General features: G+C 52.2%; 1 protein-coding gene across 5 annotated transcripts in view; it reads left to right on the top strand.

Moving 5' to 3' along the window:
• The first annotated feature begins 98 nt into the window (after window positions 1-98).
• Window positions 99-19,064, top strand: part of JCAD (junctional cadherin 5 associated) — a 36,423-nt gene continuing 17,457 nt past the window's right edge. The window contains exons 1-2 of one of the 5 annotated variants that reach the window (XM_060097840.1): window positions 99-181; window positions 14,364-14,705. In XM_060097840.1, coding sequence (XP_059953823.1) covers window positions 14,422-14,705 — 284 coding nt within the window. In that variant the 5' untranslated portion in view covers window positions 99-181; window positions 14,364-14,421. Of the gene's footprint in view, window positions 182-873; window positions 1,069-1,088; window positions 1,267-13,595; window positions 13,885-14,363; window positions 14,706-19,064 lie in introns of those variants that run through there. The other 4 variants (XM_060097844.1, XM_060097843.1, XM_060097841.1 and 1 more) reach the window with 4 other exon arrangements.

The raw sequence follows: 19,064 nt of genomic DNA, 5'->3' as shown, positions 1-19,064 counted from the left end.
GGGGCGGGGCGGGGGGCGGAGCGCGGGGGGGGCGGGGGCGATGGGCGGGGCGGCCGGCGGCTCCGGGCATGCTCGGCCGCGGCGGCAGCGAGCGGGGCGGGTCGCGCTGGTCCCCGGCGGGCCGGAGCGGCGGCGGCGGCGGCGGCGGCGGCGGCGCGGGGCAGCATGAGGGAGCCGCTCGGTAAGTCCCGGTGTCCCTCGCCCCTCCTGACTCCCACCGCCCATCCGGTCTGCTCCCACGGCGCCTCGCCCCCAGCTTCCCGCGCTCGCCCCCCAACTTCTCCAGCCCGGACGCGGCTCGGGTCGGCGCCCTCCCCAGCCCGCCGCGCGGCCTCGGGTGGGGGGCGCCGCTCTGCTGGGAGCGCGAGTCCCCGCCCTCAGGTGCCCAGCCCCGGGCGCGCGCTGCCCGGCCGGCGCCGAGGGCCGCGGCTGGCGTCGGCGCGCGTGTCGCCCCTCGGCGCGGGGGGGCCCGGAGGGCGGGGGTCGCTGCCGGGTCCGGCGCCTTCGCGGGCGTGTCCACCCTCTGAGCTGACAGCCGCTGCGCGGGGTCCCCGAGGTCCCGGTTCCCACGGCCCCCCGGCGCCGCGCCTTCTCCGCCCGGCCGCGCGCGCCCGCCGCCGGGGGATTAGGGCCGCCGGTGTTAGGGAGCAGATCGCCGCCAGTGCCCGCGGCGGCTCGGCCCCCGGCTGCCGGCGGTGAAGCGGAGGAGGGAAAGGGAAACCGGGCGGGGGAGAAGGGCAGGGCCCCGCCCGAGAGCGCCGTGCGTCTGGCTGACCAGCTCCCTGTGCGGTCTGCAGCGCGCCCGCCCGCCGGGCCCGGGTCTCCGCGCGCACCCTCCGCGCCCCGCACCCGCGGTCGCCAGCGGCTCGCCCCCGAGGGCCAGGGGTTTCCTGCACGCCCGACCTACGGCTCAGGGCGCCGCTCTCGCCCCCGAAACGGGCCAGAGCAGCCGAGCGCCTGGGATTCTCCTAGGGGTTTGGAAAAGCAACTGTGATTTCACTACCGAAGGAAAAAATGGAAACGGGAACTTGACTCCCGCGCAACCTGGCCGCGCCCCAGCCCTCGCTCGTACGCGCTCTCCGGGGGCAGAAGGCTTCGGGGATCTAGCTTAGGCGGGTTTCTACCCCCGCCCGTCCCCTGCCGCCCCTGGCCACCCCGTGCTGCGCCTCCCGCCCCGGCTCTAGACGCCTGGCCTGCTGGGGAGAGAGCGGAGCCGTGCGGACCACACAACTCGGAGGTCTTCCTTTCGTCTTTTCAGTTTCGCTAGTGTGTATCCCGGGGATCTGAGATGCGGGTTGGACGATGGGAGGGGATTCTTGGGAGGGGGAGTGGGACAGGGATTCAGGCGGCCAGAAACGCTTGGGCGAAAATCTCAGACGCAGTCGTCTGAGTGGGCAAAACTTCAGGGAAACGTTGCCGTATGTCAGGTAGTTTTAGAATTTAAGATGAATGGATTAAGACCGTCCAGCAGGGCAGGCGAGTGTAAGTTTGTTTGGAAGTTCCACGCAGATTCTATTCGAGGAACTCGTGTTGGTTTTCGTGTGAAGTGGGGAGTTTGGTACATTCGTTCGGTTTTCCGTAATGCTCTGTGGGTTTGGACTTTATATTTACCTTGATAGTACGTGTCTAATTCTTGGCCACCAGCTGAACAAGCTTCCTGAAGGGCTCCAAGTGTTACTCAGGGCAGGCAGCGTGCAGCAAACGGTTTCCCTCCCGCTAGAGGGGTGAGCAAATATTTGTTGAACAGAGGCCTTCATCTGCTGGGCCTCCCTCCCTCCAGACTTCACCCGCTGTTGCAGAGATGGGAAGGTCAGGCCTTTGGCAGGCCCAAGAGATTTAGGGGGATTGGGTGGGTGGAGGAATCCCGTGCCAGAAAGGAAAAAAAAAAAAAGAATTTTTGTCTTTCCACCTCCTTGGAACATAACTTAAAATGCCCGAGTGTCCACACGCTCTGGAGGGTTTGACAGGCTAATCAGAGTTATCCAGTAACGCATCTGAGTAAGTCACAGATTCCAGAGACATTGGGCCGTAAAATTTTAGCTATAAAAGGTAACTGACGACTGGAGGTACACAAGGAGAATAAATAAGGACCAATTTTTCAGTTAAAAAAAAAAAAAACCTTTGAAAAGATCCTTGGACTCTAATCTTTAAAATGCAGTTTAAAACTAAATCTTAGAAATGGTATGAGTAAAGAAAGCCCGGCAGTCTGCAGCCCCTTGCTGGAGAGCCCTCGAGTTAGGGAGGACAGCAAACACCGGCCGGGCTGTTCAGAGTCCAGCGTTTCTCTGTTAATGAGCTTGGCGGGTCTTCTCGCTAATGAATCTAAAGAGAGTTTAGAACGCAGAGCGTTGGATTGAAACAATTGTTCTGTTGTGGGTTTTATTTTGAGAAGCAAGGGCTACGTCTCTGAAATCCTCTAGGCCGGTGGCTGAACCCATTACTGCAGTTTATTTGGTTTTTCAGCAGATGTTGTTGTTCACCTTTTGGATGGGAAGTGTTATCTCAGTCGTTGAAACCTTGCTATTGTGCTTTGTTTCGAGGGCGGGCTGACTTAAGGAATGCAGCCCTCACTAAAGGGGCACTCACTTGCTAAAGCCAGCAGCCCAGAGGGGCTAGAACAGTCTCCAATACTTTGATATAGTCTTTAAACCTTACATGTTATTGAAAAATACCGGAACCGTCCGGATGCTAAAACCTCAATTATCTTGTTTTTAATTTGTGATATTTTGTTTAGTTTGGCTTATTACCTTAACTTTCTTTAACTAAATATATTTTCCAGAAACTTTCTAAAGGTAATATATTGATAGCTGGGAACAGCCTGGCCCAACTGACAGAGCCTTATTCTCAGACCACTAAATATCCTTGTAGTTTGCTGCTTTTTGGTTATCTCTCTAGAACTTTCTCATTCAGCTTGTTTCTTCTGCATGTAAGTCTAAGAATTTAGATACTATTATAAAGACACACCAAGATACATATGTCAAGGAGGGAAAGAAAAGGGAGAGAGAGAGAGCAACTGTGTATAGGAAGACTAATTGGAGCAACAGAAACCAGATGGTTTTATCTCTTGACACAGTGGGGTTTGGGGGAACTTTTACTTCTTACTTAAATGCTGAATTTTTCAGTGTTTATTTCTAGAATAGCATTATATGACTTTAGTAATTAGAAAATAAATAATGTAAGAATTATATGAAATAATTTAAACTTTAACATTTTTAAATGTTAAAATGTTGGCTCTTTTATTCAAAACAAAACGAGTGTGTTATACGTTTAATAGACTACTTTAGGAATCTTTGTATGTGGAGTTTGATGTCTGTGATGATAGTGGAATTTAATTCTAACGTATTATAAGTTTTAACAGTTGTTTTTGCAAATAGCCAACAATTCCAGAAGATTTAAAAAATCTTACCCAATTTCAGTCCTTTTCTTAATGACTGCTAATCTTTTGGAAATGTTAATGAGGTACTTAGGGTCTCTTACAAATGGGTGAGGTCTCCACAGCAATAATTGTGTGACAGAATTTAGAGGTGAAAGAGAAGACGTGTGTGTGTGAATGTGTATGTATGTGTGTTCATACAAGTTGTGAGTGAAGAGACACAGAAGTTAGAAGAGATCATATTTATGAAAAAAATAAAGTCTGTAATATTTGGTACTTTATTTTCTTCTCTTTTTGAATCAGTGCCTTAATACCAACCCAACCCAGCAAGATTAGTGTTCCAGGAACCTTCTGATCTCAGACCCAAGTTTTCCATCTCGTTGTTGTTGTTTTTGTTGTTGTTGTTTGTCACCTTGAAGAAACTTAACTCCGTGATGGTTGCCCTACTAAAAACTGTGACTTCCCAGATTCAATGCGCTTTTTATGTCTAAGGAGGTTTTCACCACTTGAGGGTCCTGGCAGAGCTGGTCATCCCTCTGTGGTGTGGTGATGACAGTGTGTGAGAACTTACTGTTCCAGAACTTAAACTGTTGAGCTCTTTATTTAATTATTAAGACTGGAAAGGGAAATGGCAATCCTCTTGCTCATAATAAAATACATGGCTCTACCATCAAAAAAAAAAAACACCAAAAAAAAAAAAAAAAGCTGTAGAGAGCAATAAAAATCCATGCATCAGTTAGCAACATGCCTCAATCTGGTTTGTTTTGTGTCTTGGCTATTCACCTCTTGTTTAAAGAAAGTACTTTGTTATATATTAATCATAACATTTGACCAAAAAATTGTCAGTTGAAGAAATATTTACAGTCAACTGCCAACAATTTGAGGGACTAATTGCATCTTAAGGATGGAATGTCAGCAAATGCAACTGAGAAGGTTTTCTAGAAGAGTAACAATGTCTCATCGAGACCTTTAGAATGCTACTTGTAATCTTACATACAATTCTGTCAGCAGAACGTGATTTTGAGCCTACTATAATCAGGCTAAGTATATCTGTAGAAGATAAGATGCAAATACCATATACTAGACCCTTTGAGCCTTATGTAATTTACTATTCATTTTTTTCTTTTCTTCTGTGTCACTTTTATGCTCATTGAGTCTTCCAAATATGCAGTACGTTTTCAGTGGTACATTTTCCTAATCCTGCCTATGTAGCTTTTTGTTTTTAAGGGAGTATTTTCCCTGATGATGAAATAATAAGTTAAAGTATAAGAAAGTGCCAATATTTGACCATTTTTTACTCACAAAACTTCATATGGTTCAATCTAATACATTTCATGACAGAACATCATAAAATACAGTGAAGTATAAATGAGGACTTTTTTTTAAAAACTCAGAATCCAGTACCACTGTTGATATTTTGGTATGTTTCCTCTTCCCCACACTGTGTGTGTGTGTGTGTGTATGTATATAAATGAAATTGTATTATATGCACTGAATCTAGGCTTTTGTAAACTGTCTATTTAACATGGTACCAGGAGCATTTTCTCCTGTGCCATTATATATCTGAAAACATCATTTTATACACCTGTGTGCATATTATAGTCTACCACGTGGATGCACCAGAATTTTAACCATCCCTTAAATGAACATTTAGTTTAGCTTTTTTTCTGTTATCATAATTAAAACTTGGATGAGTATCCTTATATAAAACTTTGTGTGTATCTTGGATGATTTCATTAGGATGGACCCCTAGAAGTGAGGTTATTAGTCTATAGGGTTTCAGATTTTTAAAGATCTTATAACATTAATCACTTTTAAGAAGGGAAATAGCATTTACCTACAGACCCCTGCACACATTCATACACAAATAGGAGAACCCTTACAGCTCACTCACCATGCCCTCACCAACAATAGCTATTGCTTTCTAGAAGCTTCAATAATTTGAGAAGTGAATAGTGGCATTTGGGTTTAATTTGCGTATCCTTGATCACAGGTGAGGGCGAACATTTGTTTCATATTTTTAATTGGGTATTTGTCTCTTTCTTAGTTTTCAGTGCTAGGCAATTGTTAAAAAGGCAGAAAAGTGCTGGTTGATTTCATGAGTTTATTAATATTTTGTTTCATTTCACTGTCTAGCGGAGCCTGCTAACCGTCAACATGAAAAGACGGAACATTTTTATAAATGGGAAGAGAAGAGGCAGTGGAGTCTGTTTAGGTAAAATGCGTTTGCAAGGCTCGACCTCTAGTGATGAGAATGCCCATGACTGAAGTCACGCCTCCCAGCCTAGGAGATCCTCAGGCGGGGGTGTCGGCGGGGCTTGTGTGTCTTTGTGTTCTCAGAGCGCAGGGCCTGCACACCCAGTGCAAAGCAAGTTGCAGTCAGTGGGCATCGCTGTGCTCGGGCTCTTCTGGGAGGGAGGGTGCTGGATGGTAGACTCCCTGGCCTTATCTGCCTCCTCCTCCTCCTCTCAGCGTGTGGCCACTTAGCTCTGCTCTCTGGGCTGGCCTCTGTATGGGTGCTACTTACGAGGCCAAGGTCAGAGGGTCTATCTTCCTGTGACCCAGTTAGCTTTGTTCTGTGTCAGAGCCACAAGCTGTATTCTCTTCTCCGGGGCCGGCTGACTTAGTTAGACATGCACGCTGCCCATCACAGGGGAGAAGAGGCTAGAGAGAGGGGCGATTTCTAGAGCTAGAAGGACCCCGAAGAACCTCTAGTTCAGTCTTCTTAATTTACTTTTTAGGGAGAAGACTGAAACCCATAGGTTCTCTCCTTTTCTCCTATGCATCGTCTCAGGCTTGGTTCCACACAGCAGATGTGTACTGAGCAACGCGGAGGAATGGAAATCCGTCCCTACAGCGAGGGGGTGGACAACTCAAGTTCATGCTCAAATGCTGATGGGCTGTTAGCAGTGCTTTCCTAACCTCACCGTCCCTTCAGCCTGAATATAAAGGATACAGCTGATATTTACAGAACTTAGAAGGCCACCGCAGAGTAAGGTGGCTTTAAGTGGTCTCACTCGGGTTCTTTGGAAAGGACAAGAACTCTGATGAAAAGCCATTCGAGAATGATTTGGGCACAAAGAAGTTTTGCAGGAATAAGTTGGTTACATTAAAATCGAATGACCTGTCATCTTCTCCAGCCGAGAGTTGTTTCCGATTTCTGTGTTTCTCCTGATGGAAGGACCATCACCTTAGTCACCAAGACCAAAATCCGTGGTACTCCTTCCCGTCAAAGTCACTCTCATTAATTCCCCTTTTTCCTTATCCCCTCTGCTACCACCCCTGCACAGTACAAAAGACGGGGCTTGTGACTGCTTGTCCTCACGTCTGTCCTGTTCTGACCATGTTAGTCCTTCACTTTCCTGCCACGGTCAGTGTAAAGCGCCTTTCCTTTATCTGACCAGACCCTTCTGTGGTTTCGCACTGTCTGCTCATTTAAGTCCGGATCCTATTACCGTTGCAGATAAGGGTGGCTGTTTCTTTTCTTTTTTTAAATAAATTTATTTATTTATTTATATTGGCTGCGTTGGCTGCATTGGGATGCGCGTGGGCTTCCTCTAGTTGTGGTGAGCGGGGGCTACTCCTCATTGCAGTGCGCGGGCTTCTCATTGTGGTGGCTTCTCTTGTTGCAGAGCACGGGCTCTAGGCACGCAGGCTTCAGCAGTTGTGGCACGAGGCCTCAGTAGTTGTGGTTCACAGGCTCTAGAGCTCAGGCCCAGTAGTTGTGGCTCGTGGGCTCAGTAGTTATGGCTCGTGGGCTCTAGAGCGCAGGCTCAGCAGTTGTGGCGCACGGGCTTAGTTGCTCCGCGGCATGTGGGATCTTCCTGGAACAGGGCTCGAACGTGTGTCCCCTGCATTGGCAGGTGGATTCTTAACCTCTGCGCCACCAGGGAAGTCCCAAGCATGGCTATTTCTATGTAGATAATTTTTTTCTCTTAGAATTTAGTTTTTTCTGAAAGTTACAAGCTCCCCTCCCATTTCTCATATGTGCAGTTTGTCTGCTTTTCAGCTTCACATGGCAGCTTTCATGAGAACTCCAGGTCCCCAACCAAGAGCCTGGAACCCAAAATAATTGAAGAGGTCTGCTGAAGGTCAGAGAGCATCGTGCGGTGTATTTGTGAATGAATCGTGTTACTGAGTATTTAGAAGTCGGGGCTAGTATGGCCATCAAGACGTTGCCATCAGCGAGGCATGAGCCCTCGTGTGTGTGTGTGTACATGCATGTGTGTGTGGTGTGTGTGCTCAGCGTACAAGGGAAGTATCGCCTCGAAGAGCCATCCTAGTCCAAGAGAATAAATAAGAATTTTTTCCTTTTAAATGTAGTTTTTCATCTTCATGCCACCATGCCTTCTCTCCTTCCTTGTTTATATTTATGCATTATTTGGTAAATTAGGAAACTTATGTTGCTTATTAAGGAAGGAAATTTAGAGCCTAAAATAGTAGCACGTGCTTTGAAGCTAGACAGACCTTGGTTTGACCCTTGGATCTGTGCTTACAGGCTGTGTCACCTTGGACTCTCAGCCTTAGTTTTCTTGTCTATAAAATGGAGACATTCACATCCACAGCAGGACATTTACTGGGAGCAGAAAACAAAGTGTGCCAGGCGGCTAGCAGAGTAGCTGGCAGGTTGCAGCTGCTCCGGGCATGGATGACGTTAGTATCTTTCATGTGCTGCTCTTCTGAGCTTGTAGAACAGGCTCTTCCTTCTGCTTTGTGCAGAGAGAGTTAATTGCAGCGGTGGCGGGGGGATAAATTCACCACAGATTGGAAGATGTTCGTGATTAATTCGTCATGCATCTCCTGGAGGGTATTTGAGCATCTTACCACCTAGCCCAGGCATCCTCGAGGGGAAGAAAAGTAATAGAATATAAACCTAGTGATGTCATGAATCAATCCAAAAACCCGACCCGGGAAACCGAGCTGTTCAGCATTGTTATTCCTCTCCCTCCCAGCCCACCCCTCTAAACCACCTAAATCAGAGCCTGTGTGCCGTAAGCATGTCTCTTTGGGCCTCATCTCATGGATTTAATCTAATCTAAACCAGTCCTGTCGAGGTGAACAAGAGAACTGTGGGCTGAACTCAGTCTTCTCACCCCGCTCAGGGTTCCTTGTTTTTTATTTCCTTCACTGTTTCTTTGATTATTTTAGGAGTCTTGATGCTTGTAAGTATGCATTTTAATAACAGAACGGGGGGGGGGGGAAGCAATAGTTTGCATTTAGTGTAACTAGTTTTTGGTGTGTTGTTGCACACTCAGCACAAAAGTTTTCTTCTGTGAAAAGAGACTTGTTGGGCTTCCCTGGTGGTGCAGTGGTTGGGAGTCCGCCTGCCGATGCAGGGGACACAGGTTCGTGCCCCGGTCCGGGAAGATCCCACATGCCGCAGAGCGGCTGGGCCCGTGAGCCGTGGCCGCTGAACCTACGCGTCCGGAGCCTGTGCTCTGCAACGGGAGAGGCCACAACAGTGAGAGGCCCGGGTACCGCAAAAAAAAGAAAAAAAAAAAGAGAGACTTGTTATAAATCCAGTTTTCCTTCTTTGTATATACTGTCCCACAAAGTTTGCTTTAATCAAAAGGCTTGTGTCGCTCAACTCAAGTTGTATAAACAGGTGAGAAGTTCTCTGAGCCGGGTGGCCAGGTTGGGCCCTGATTTCTCTTTGGTGACATTGAGCAATGCCACCAAGTCCAGTAGAAATTGCTCTCCTGACATCCTAATAGCTACTAGAAGCCACACGCTTTTCTTTGGAATAAGTGGCCGATCCATCAATTTTACAGATTAGAAAACTGAGGCTTGGAAGGTAAGTCACTTGGTAAAGGCCATCCACCAGGCAGAAGCCAGGATGGAAAGCTAGGCCTTTCTGCCAAGAAAGCTCTCTGATCTGCTCCGTTTTCGCTCTGATCAGGTGGAAGTCTGCAGGCAGCTTCCACGTGAGATGAGAAGAAACAGCTGAACATACGCCACCCAGAGAAGGAGACCCACCAGGATACATGGTCCTTTTACCAGGCCATCAGGTTTTTATTGGGGTGATAGAGTTTTTCAACTGGTTTCTCAACTTTGTCTTTGAAATGATGGACTTAACTCTAGCAATTTATGGGGCAGAGAATAGTAGGAAAAGATGAAAAGAGCCATGGTGAACTCAAAAGAGATAAAATGCTGCTTCCTGGCTCTCTCAAACCAAAAAGAATAAAAGTGGCAGCATTGCAGGTCCAATTCATGCTGAGGGTTCCTTGGTGGCCCTCTTAGCTCCTGCTACACTGGGTTTTATCTGTCAACCAGTGATGCTGTGTTCCAAGGCCTCAGGTCTCAAGCCCCAGGTAGATCACAGGTAGAGGAAGGAAGCAGGAGACTGTACTTTCCCTTAAGGAGATTTATTTCTTTTCATCTTATGCTCTTAAGAATAGGAAAGTAGCGTCACTTAGTTGCTGTGACTTTTCTTGAAATTTTTGATAGGATAGAAGAGGTGTATTTGTTGTTGAGAACAGAGCAAGGAACTTGTTAGACTAAGGAATTTCTCATAACTTGATGGGATCATTGAACTTGACAAAATTTCAGGGGTCATCTAGTCCAGCATCCTGACCAGCGCAGGATTGATTTATACATTAGTGCTTTCCAAACGGTAGGTTGTGACCGCTTAGTGTGGCACTGAATTTAGTGGGTGGTGACCAGCATTTTTCAAAAGTGAAAATAGAATAGAAAATATTATAGCACCCGTCAGGATGTGAGGGTAAATATTTTTCCTTTCAAGTTTTGACTAATGTGTGTACACACACCTTCAGTGGATTGCTGTAAAAACAACAGAATTTACAAATCCGTTGCCTTGACCGCCACTGAGGACTCTCCCAGCCACGAACTCCCCACTTTCAGAGGCAGCCAGGCCCTGATGGACTGTCCCGTTAACACGTGTGTCCTTATCTTAAATGTCTTCTCTGCATTAATGGTATTCAGATAGTCATAGAATGAAAAAGATACTGAAAGTGGGCCCCTTTGACTCTGTCCTTGTGTCCTGGGATTCCTTCCCTGAGAGTGTATCTAGGTACCTGCGCTGACTGGACCGCTCTGTATTAGATGTTCCACTATGACTATTTGATACAAGGTGACAAAGTAGCAAAGAAAAAAATTTCTTACATGGACTGGCTGGAAAATCATACTAACAGGGTGATCTCACAGTGCAGCTCTACCTTGAGGGATTTGTTTGGCTTAGAAGCGATCTTCCAGAGGCCTTCCTGACCCCTTGAGACCCTGGGTGAGGGTCCCGTCTCTCCTCCTGTCCTTGTTCCCGTCGCAGCGCTATGACACTATGGGGAGGGGGGCAAGCTCCCGTCGGTGTACATGCGTGTGCCATGCTTCAACGACCTGTTTTCCCGCTGTCTCTACAGCAAGCCAGTGAGCTCCTTCTCGAGAGCAAAGAACGTGTCTCATTCATTATTATAGTTTCAGTGTCCAGTGCATCCTAGGCCCTCAGGAATTGTGTTTCCACGTTTGGGACTCTATAAAATAACATTTGCTGTTGTCAGTGACTCGGATGACAATGGAAGTGTCCCTTCCTGGAAGACAGCTGTCTGGGTGATAGAAAGCAGGCGTGACTTTGGAAATCAAGAGTCACATCCCAAGTGATAGGAAGGGAATCAGGAACGGTCTAGTGGTCACAGTGAATAAAGAAAGTGAAAGCTTTTCATTGGGCAGGTAACCCTTCAGCCACAAAGGAGCCATCGCTGCACGATAAACGCAGTCTCACACTTGTGTGCGAGTTACGCTTTTCCCTGTACTTATTTGGCCCTCAGAACGGTCTGGTGAGCCAAGAAGAGAGTGGCCTTGTCATTTTGCAGATCAGAAAACTGAGGTTTGGTATGGTTCATGACCTGCCTCCGGGATCATGGCTGGGGCTGGATGTCAGCATCACCATGGGGATGAAAAGGCTCCTGCCCGGGGACTGTGCTGGTGCCCTTGAACAACACAGGTTTGACCTTCGCGGGGCCGCAGATACACAGATTCTTTTCAGTAAGCGCCTCCTTACAGGGTGTGAGCCTGCACGCCCAGGCTCGGTTGACTCCGTGGATAGGGAACCGAGGATACAGAGGGACCCTGTGTACCGAGGCCTGACTGTAAAGTTACCCCCAGATTTTTGATGACCCGGCGTCAGTGCCCCAAGGGTCCACTGTACACACACATCTCTCCAAGTTGTAAACCCTCATGTTATAATAACTTGCATTTACGTCCAGCTTTGCTGTGTGCTTGTCTGAATAGCAGCCCTTTGGGCTGGTGGGCAAGGGTGGCCTCAGGTACCATCCGTTTAGAAGGCCGCTGTCTCAGGGCTGGGCAGAAAGTTTGAAAGGGCGCATCTCCTCCTCAGCACCTTGGCGTCCCCTCCTGGTGGCCGGGGGGATTGATGCGTTAGGGACAGGCCAGTCCTTCTGCAGTAGGTAAGGATGCTACGGGAAGGACACTGAATCCGAGAGGGGTTGGAACCACCGTGTGGCTATTGAGAACTCTGCCTGAGGGGAGGGGTGATGTTTGGTCTGGGGTGGAAAGGAGGTAGAAGACCAGGCTCTGAGTTGGGGTCGAGAAGTGGTGAGTGTCAGCCAGAGGGAGAGGGGTCCTCTGGGGATTGGGTGGGTGCTGGGCATCCCACCCGGGCAGCAGGGCCTGTGGGTCACCCCCTCCCATGGGGCCCCACGGCCGGCGTGCTGAAGCTGCTGTGCTTCATTCTCCTGCTCCCCCAGGCTGCTGGCTTCTGAGGCCGAGCAGGTTAGGATTCCCCCCAGATCAATACACTTTTGACCTCAAACCTCTAACGTCAGGTACGGCTTGTTTGAGTTTGTATCTTTTTTAAAAGGTATTCACGGCCTGGCCTGATCTGGCGTGCCACTTAAGGGTTTGCTAACTATACTTACACACAGACAGAGCCAGGATAGACCGGCTCACCTAATCCTGGGAGGACAGTGACCTACGGACATTTTCCTTGAGGGTCATTGCTTCTTACCACCCTCACAGTGGATTCTGTGGTGGACGCTGGCCTGCTCCTCTGCGTACTGGGTGGCCAGTTGGGGTGCAGCGCACTTGGCTTTGCTTTTAAAGAGCCTGACATAGTAACGGAGAGAGAAACTGAGTGTCCTTGGACCTAACCTCTAACTTTAGCCGTGATGCCGACTGGCTGTGTGACCCTGAGCCAGTGAGTCTGGGGACCCTAGTCTAGGCTACCAGGATTCTGTTGCCGTGTCATTTCTTTACTCCTGGTATGACTGTACCCCAAGTCTATTTTAAATGCCACTTCCCCATCTCATACACATGCATGTGCAGTTTATGGAGTGAACTCCTAATCATTCTTCAAAACCTAGCTCAAATGTCCCTTTCTCCCACTGTGCATTCATTCAACAGTGATTTGTTGAGAGCATACTATGTACCAGATGCCAGGGCCCTAGCACTGAACAAAACAGACCTTGCCTCCACATTCCCACGGCCCTGGGTTTGTGATGGGATCCCTTTCCTCTGCAGTCCCAGCCCAGGGCCCGGCTCAGTGGAATCGGAACAAACGCTCGCCTCTCTGGTCCTTCCATTTCTCTGGCCATGTTGTACAAGCCCCTTAGAAGACGCGCAGCAGCAGGGTCGGGAGGGGCAGAGTTGCTGTGGAGACGGTTCCAGTAGTAGTACAGCCACGGCAGGAGCTTGCGGATGTTCCATGACGTGTAGGTACCTGACGGAGGATCACAGACTTCCACAGTCTGGTCCCCCCACCCTCTCCGTGCTGACAGCGGAGACTTTGCTGCTGCCGGGCCTAGAGTGTGATGAGGCTGAGGACACGCACAGTCAGCGGGATCCTGTGATGGGCCCCGGGGAGAGGTCCCGTCAGCAGGAAGCACGTGCGCCCCCCTGCGCCCCCTGCGCCCCCCTTTCACCTGCAGGCGGGCGGCAGGCATTTCCTGGCCATTGTTTGCAGGGGCTGCCACGGTGCTCGAGCTATTTCCGTCCACCAGCCAAGCGGGGCTGGAGCTGGCCGGGCTCTTCCGGGCCAGCATCACAGCCCAAGGAGAGGCGGCGGCAGGTCTCACCAAACCGCCTTCCACCCCATTAGCAACGGGAAGACGCAGGAAAGAAGATTCTCTGGGGTAAACGTCAACATGGCAGAGCCGCGTCTGTGCACGCGTGTGCTTTCACGTAGGGCTCTGTCCATTTTCATTCTTCTTGGCCGGTACCGTTGTCTTAGGACAGTGTGTTTGGGGAAGTTGCCACTGTTAAACTAAGGTGCCCGGGCAGGATTCGGATGTGGGCACCCTGGGCTCAGAGGTGCAAACCGTCTCCCCAAGATATGTTGTGGAGCGATTTGATTCTTACAGGTTTCGTGTGGGAAGAAACTTGGGATCGTGTAGCGCGTTGGGTGTGTAGGCTTGGTCAGCGTTTCTCATTCAGGACTGAAGATCTATTTTCAGCGGCTCGTTACCCACCCAGATTGCGTCTGCTGAAGTGCATCCTGGCCCCGGGTGGATTAAAGATCCCGCTCTGCCCTCTTGGAGCAAAAGGTGTGTCTCCAAGATGAAAGCAGAGAAGTACAGTAAGATTAAGCTGGGAATGTCTCTTTTTAGCAGCATGGAGTAGTAATTGCAGCTTCCGAGTCTCTCTTTGTTTTGTCCTCTCTCCGGTGTGTGTTGTCCTCCGATGTCTGGGGTGTGGACGCTGGGGACACTGTCAATCATTTCATGGCTTAAATCGCTAGTCCGACTCTCCCGCCAGGCCAGGCGCGGCTATCCGAGGGCGGGGTCCCCAGCTTCGGCGCCCCGCCCTGGCTCAGCGGAATCAAAGAACAGACGCCGCCTCTCTGGTCCACGAGGGGCCAACTCGCCCAAGCCCGGGCTTGAACGAGCTGCAGGAGCCCCCCTTCCCTTCCTCTGCTGGCACCGCGCCCAGGGTCCGGCCTGGTCGGGGTCGAGGGCGGGCGAGGCGCGGGGCCCCAGCGGGAGTCGGTGACGGCTCACAGATACTCTCCTTCCTTGTCCCGCAGTGTGGGTCCTGCCACCTCGACGGCCCCGGCGGCGGGGCTTGGACGCGGCCCGAGCGCTATGTACAGCGTAGAAGACCTCCTGATCTCCCACGGCTACAAGCTGTCCAGAGAGCTGCCGGCGCCGCGCAAGGATGACGGGGCGGGGCGCCAGCCCGTGAGGCCCCGGGCGCCGGCGGGCCCCGGCCTGCTGAACGGCTGTGACGATGGCCCTGCCGCCTCCGCACGAGGCCAGGCCTCGCTGGGGACCGGCCGCCTGAGCGAGCCCGACAGCCGCGGGCGCGGGCCTCGGGGCCTCGGGGAGTCCCCGAGCGCTGCTGCCGCTGCGCGGACTTCCGAGGCTGGGTAAGCTGCAGCTGAAGCCCCCGTTCCCTGTGCCCCGGGGGTCTGGCAGTGGGTGTGTGAGTCCGTCCCTGGCCGCCTCCGGTGGGGCTGGGGGGCCTGGGAGGCGGGGGGGCAGAGCGGCGCAGGACGGCGTGCGCGGGGACGCAGGGCTGGTGCAGCGGGCGTTGAGCGCAGAGTGGCCAGTAACGGAGTTCCGCCCGCCGGCGTGCGGCGTCCTAATCCTCAGCCGCCTCTTTGTTCCCGCGTAAGCTCTTCGTATCTCCTCAGCCACGAATCACTTAAAAACGCTGGAGAAGCCAGCTTATGTCAGGCACACATTCCTAACACGTTCTGCTTTCTCATCAACGTTTCAGTACCTTGTACATCACAGAGTTGGGAGACGGATGCTCCTCCTCCACCCGTGCCGAAGCAAACCTTTCTTCTCGCGTATCCGTGTAATTCCACTGGCCTCCACCCATCTTTTCACACACGCACACACACGTGCACACGCGCACACACGGGCCCTAGTGTGGAGATAGCGTCTGAATACAGCTGCGTCTGTGGGTGTTTTCTTAATAACCAAAAAGAGGGTGGACCGGGGAGGGTTGGTGGAGGGGGGAGGTAAATTAGAGTGAATTTCGGCGGCTTTGCCCCAGAGCCTGCGCCGGAGAGGCCTCCGCAGCCCTCACCCGGCCGCTTCAACCTAGGGGAACCCTTTGCCATCACTTCCTAAAGCTGTGTTTGCCTTTAATGCTGCCCGGGGACCAGGCTCAGGCCAGGGGAGGGGCCGTGCCTACAAAGAGCGCGAGGCTGGGTACAGCCGCGCAAAACGGGCCACCCAAACAGGTGGGAGACGAGGCCTCTGCTTAAGGGAAGCAAACAGACATGCGGACACGAAGAGCAGTGAGTCAAGTCCAGAGGGAATGAACTAGCTTCCACGGTCACAGGGAGGATCTTCCTTGTTGGTCGACAGCCGTCAGGGTAGGGATTTTGCTCTTACAGGTCGGAACGTCCAACACCTGGGTCACTGAGTACAAGCAAGGGCGAGGGCCCTCTTCTCACCCAGTGGAGTAGAAGCAGGTTTGTGTTGCCAAGTCAGAGCTGCCTGTCTGTGGAGGGCGCGCGTTGTCACCGATGGGGCGGGTTCGGGAGGGAACCCAGGACGGAGAAGGGCTGGAAGCTGCTTTTATTTAACCTTGCCCTTCAAAACCTGCCCTTACGTCCGCTACTGCCTTTGCAGCCATGTTTCCTGAAAAGCATGCCCACCGTGGGTTTTGGAGGAGGGTGATTGTGGGTATGTTGTCCGAGAGCCAGGCCAGCCTTAGCTGCTACTGCACAAACGCGTGCTGGGTTTTACCCCCCATCCTGTGCTTCCGGTTCTGTGCTGTGTACACCTGCACCTTCTGCCCTGGATTTCAGGGCACCGAGGCTGTGCCCTGCGCCCCCTTCTGCATTTCCTGCAGAGCTTGCTATGTGCTGGGCACACAGTGTGTTCAGTATAAGCCCAGGGGTTCAGTTCATCCATCCAGCCTCGTAACAGTTGTTGAGAAGCAGAAGGTTTAGTTTCTAACGAGGTGAAGACAATGGCCTTGGAATCCCTGCACACATGCCACGAGCGGGGTCCATCCCAGTCCAAAGGGCTGAATCAGAGGTCAGAGTTGGGTCCCGCTTGGGAAGCAGTAGAATCCCCTTGAGGATTCCACGTGGGCAGTGAGGCTCCCAGCCCCATTCACAGCTTGCTCAGGATTCCCTAGCCCTGTGTGATCACAGGGGCCTGGGAACCTCAAGGCCCTCCATCCCAGCCTCCCTCAGACCTGTAGGCGCCTTTCTTTCTGTCTTAAGTGAAGGGCTCAGCTGGGTTGAGAGCAGCGCTGGGACGTCTTTGCCTGTCGACAGAGTTCTGAGAGATCTGGCCGTTCCCCCCCAGTCCTGAGGCTGCCCGGTGGACTTGGAAAGTGTCGAGGCGCTTTTGGATTGAAGGTTGCCTTGCAGGGTAGAAAGAGAAAACGCACTCATGTTTGCAAAGATCCATGCCAGTGCCCCGCGCCTCAGAGACCCACTGCCCAGCTTCCTGGCTTGAAGTGAAAAGACGTTTTCTTTCTTTAGTGGCCAGTAGAGAACTGGAAAGAGGAGGCAGGCGGAAAGGTAGGCTGGAGGGGATTACGTTTCCCTTTCGGGAGAAGCGTGCCTTGAGAGGAAATAAATAGGTGCTAATAGTTAAAGCTTAAAAATGTAAAGAAGAAGGAAACTGCCAAATTCTTTGGCTCCTGGGAATTCTGAGTCTGGATGCATCAGTGGTGCTCAGCCAGATCCCAGCCTTTAGTCACATGGCGATGCAGCCGTGGTCCTGCACCTGGCCTGGTCCCCACCATGACCCTGCCAGTCTGGTCTCCGGGTCTGGGGGCCGCTGGGGCCTAGGATGCGCTGTCCAAGCCATCAGGATGACTGGGGAGCATCACAGGGGCCCCTCATCCTGCAGTTCCTCGGTGGGGTGAGGTCTGCCCTTAGAGAGTGCCCACACCACAGGCCGGTCCTCAGCACCCCTGGACCTCCTGGGGACGGGGGACTCAGCGCAGTTTGGAAGGCCACAGGGGCCGAAAGGAGACTGGTTTGTTTTATCCTGTTGGAATGGTGGAGAGGTAGGCATGTTAGCAATGTCGTTATTTTATAGCCAAGAGCCTGAAGCTCAGAGAACATCAGTGACTCTGCAAGGGCCACGCACTCGGTGCTAGCGTGGAGGGAAGCCCGGCTCGGGCCACAGCAGCACCGGGCCTGGCCACACTGTGCCTGGCCTGACCCGTCGCCTGTGCTAGGCCATCCTCACGTCCTCCCCTGCCCTCCCTGCCCGTGGGCGGGGGTATCAGCTCCCACGCGCCGCTGCGCCCCTTTCTGTCTGGGGAGCTGCATAGGGACGGCATCTGTGCTCCCTGGTCAGAGCCGGGTAATGATGCCGCCCTGTGCACACAGGCCGGGGCCACATTGGGGAGCAGTGTCGCCCGTCATCTGGGCGTGGCTGGAGCATCAGGATTCCCAGGTGAGAATGAAGCATGATAGGACTGATAACTCACATCACCTTAGAGTTTCTCGTGTATGAGCTGGTTATATGCAGCAGAATGTTAAAAAAGAAAAAGGCGGGGAGGAACACAGAACAGATTTGGAGCCTTGACTAGGTTCCCAAATGCAGGATCCACGCTTCCTAAGTGGGCGGAGAGGCTGTGCTCTGAGCTGTCGCTGTTGTTAGATCGAGTGATACCGAGCTCCCGGGGTGGCAGGAGGGGTGCAGGACCGGCTGAACTTGCTGAGAAGCCCTTTGGCTCAAGTGGGGAGACTGTTCTCCTTTGGCACAGTTTATCCAGAATGACAGTTAGAGTCACTGCTTTCCAAAGCTGCGTCCCACGTGTTGCTGAGACCGACCTTCTCAGGGCTGGCGACTCGACAAGCGTGTAAAGCACAAACCCTGGCTGTGCAGCCCCCGTCACCTGCACTGTCGACCCCAGCTCTGAGGTCGTGGTCTTGGTGGCTTCGTTTATGCCAACCTTGAGGGACGAGCGGGGAGGGGCGGGGCGGGGGGGAAAGTAACAGTCACAGGCTCAGAAGGACTCCCGCCTGGTCCCTGGCGGGAAAGCTTCTGTCCTTGTGGATTCTCCGGGTGCAGGGACCCAGAGGCACCTGCGTGAAGGGAGAGGTGTGAGGATACCACGGGGTCTTGGCCCGCAGGACACGAAGACTGGCGGCCTCACCCCGTGTGGGATGAACAAGCTGGGCCCAGGACGGGCCATTAGCCCAGGTCTCTCCAGGCTGTGGCTCGTCCCTGCGGGACCCTCTCCGCCCAAGGTGTCGCCTGTCACTGCGTCTCCCTGCACTGCAGCTCCTCCGCTGACGTCACCAGCAGTTCCCACTTCCCTCTAACTTGGGCTCCCCGGGACTTCAGTCCCACATGGAGGCAGAGGTCTGTCTCCAGAGCCCCTGCCGACTTGCGCCCTTGGGTCTTAGTTTAAATTTCCGAGAGAAAGTATGTGTAGTTTGGGGCAGCCAGAGATGTTTTGGGCTTGGTGAGCGTGCCGGCCCTGTTCTGCCGCGCAGCGAGGGTCTGGCCAGGGGAGGGCGGGCGGACGGTGGTGGGTGTCCGAGCCTCACCTGCTCTGGGCAGAGGGCTTCGGATGAGGGCGCTTTCCAGGCCTGGGTGGGCGCGGGGCTGACCGTGCACCCACGAATGTTTTCTTTTCTCTTCCCAGACTGTTGAGTTAGGAACCCTAAAGCCCTGGCACGTCCCCCTTGAGTCATTCACTCCGCAGAGAGTTCACCTGGATGCTAAACCACTCCTAGATGGTCTCAGGGATCGGACTGGGGTGATGAAACTGGCTGTGTGAGGAGAGTCAC

The sequence above is a fragment of the Mesoplodon densirostris genome, chromosome 4 (assembly GCF_025265405.1).
Source record: "Mesoplodon densirostris isolate mMesDen1 chromosome 4, mMesDen1 primary haplotype, whole genome shotgun sequence".
NCBI lineage: Eukaryota > Metazoa > Chordata > Mammalia > Artiodactyla > Ziphiidae > Mesoplodon > Mesoplodon densirostris.
This window is presented reverse-complemented; position numbering and strand designations above follow the sequence as displayed.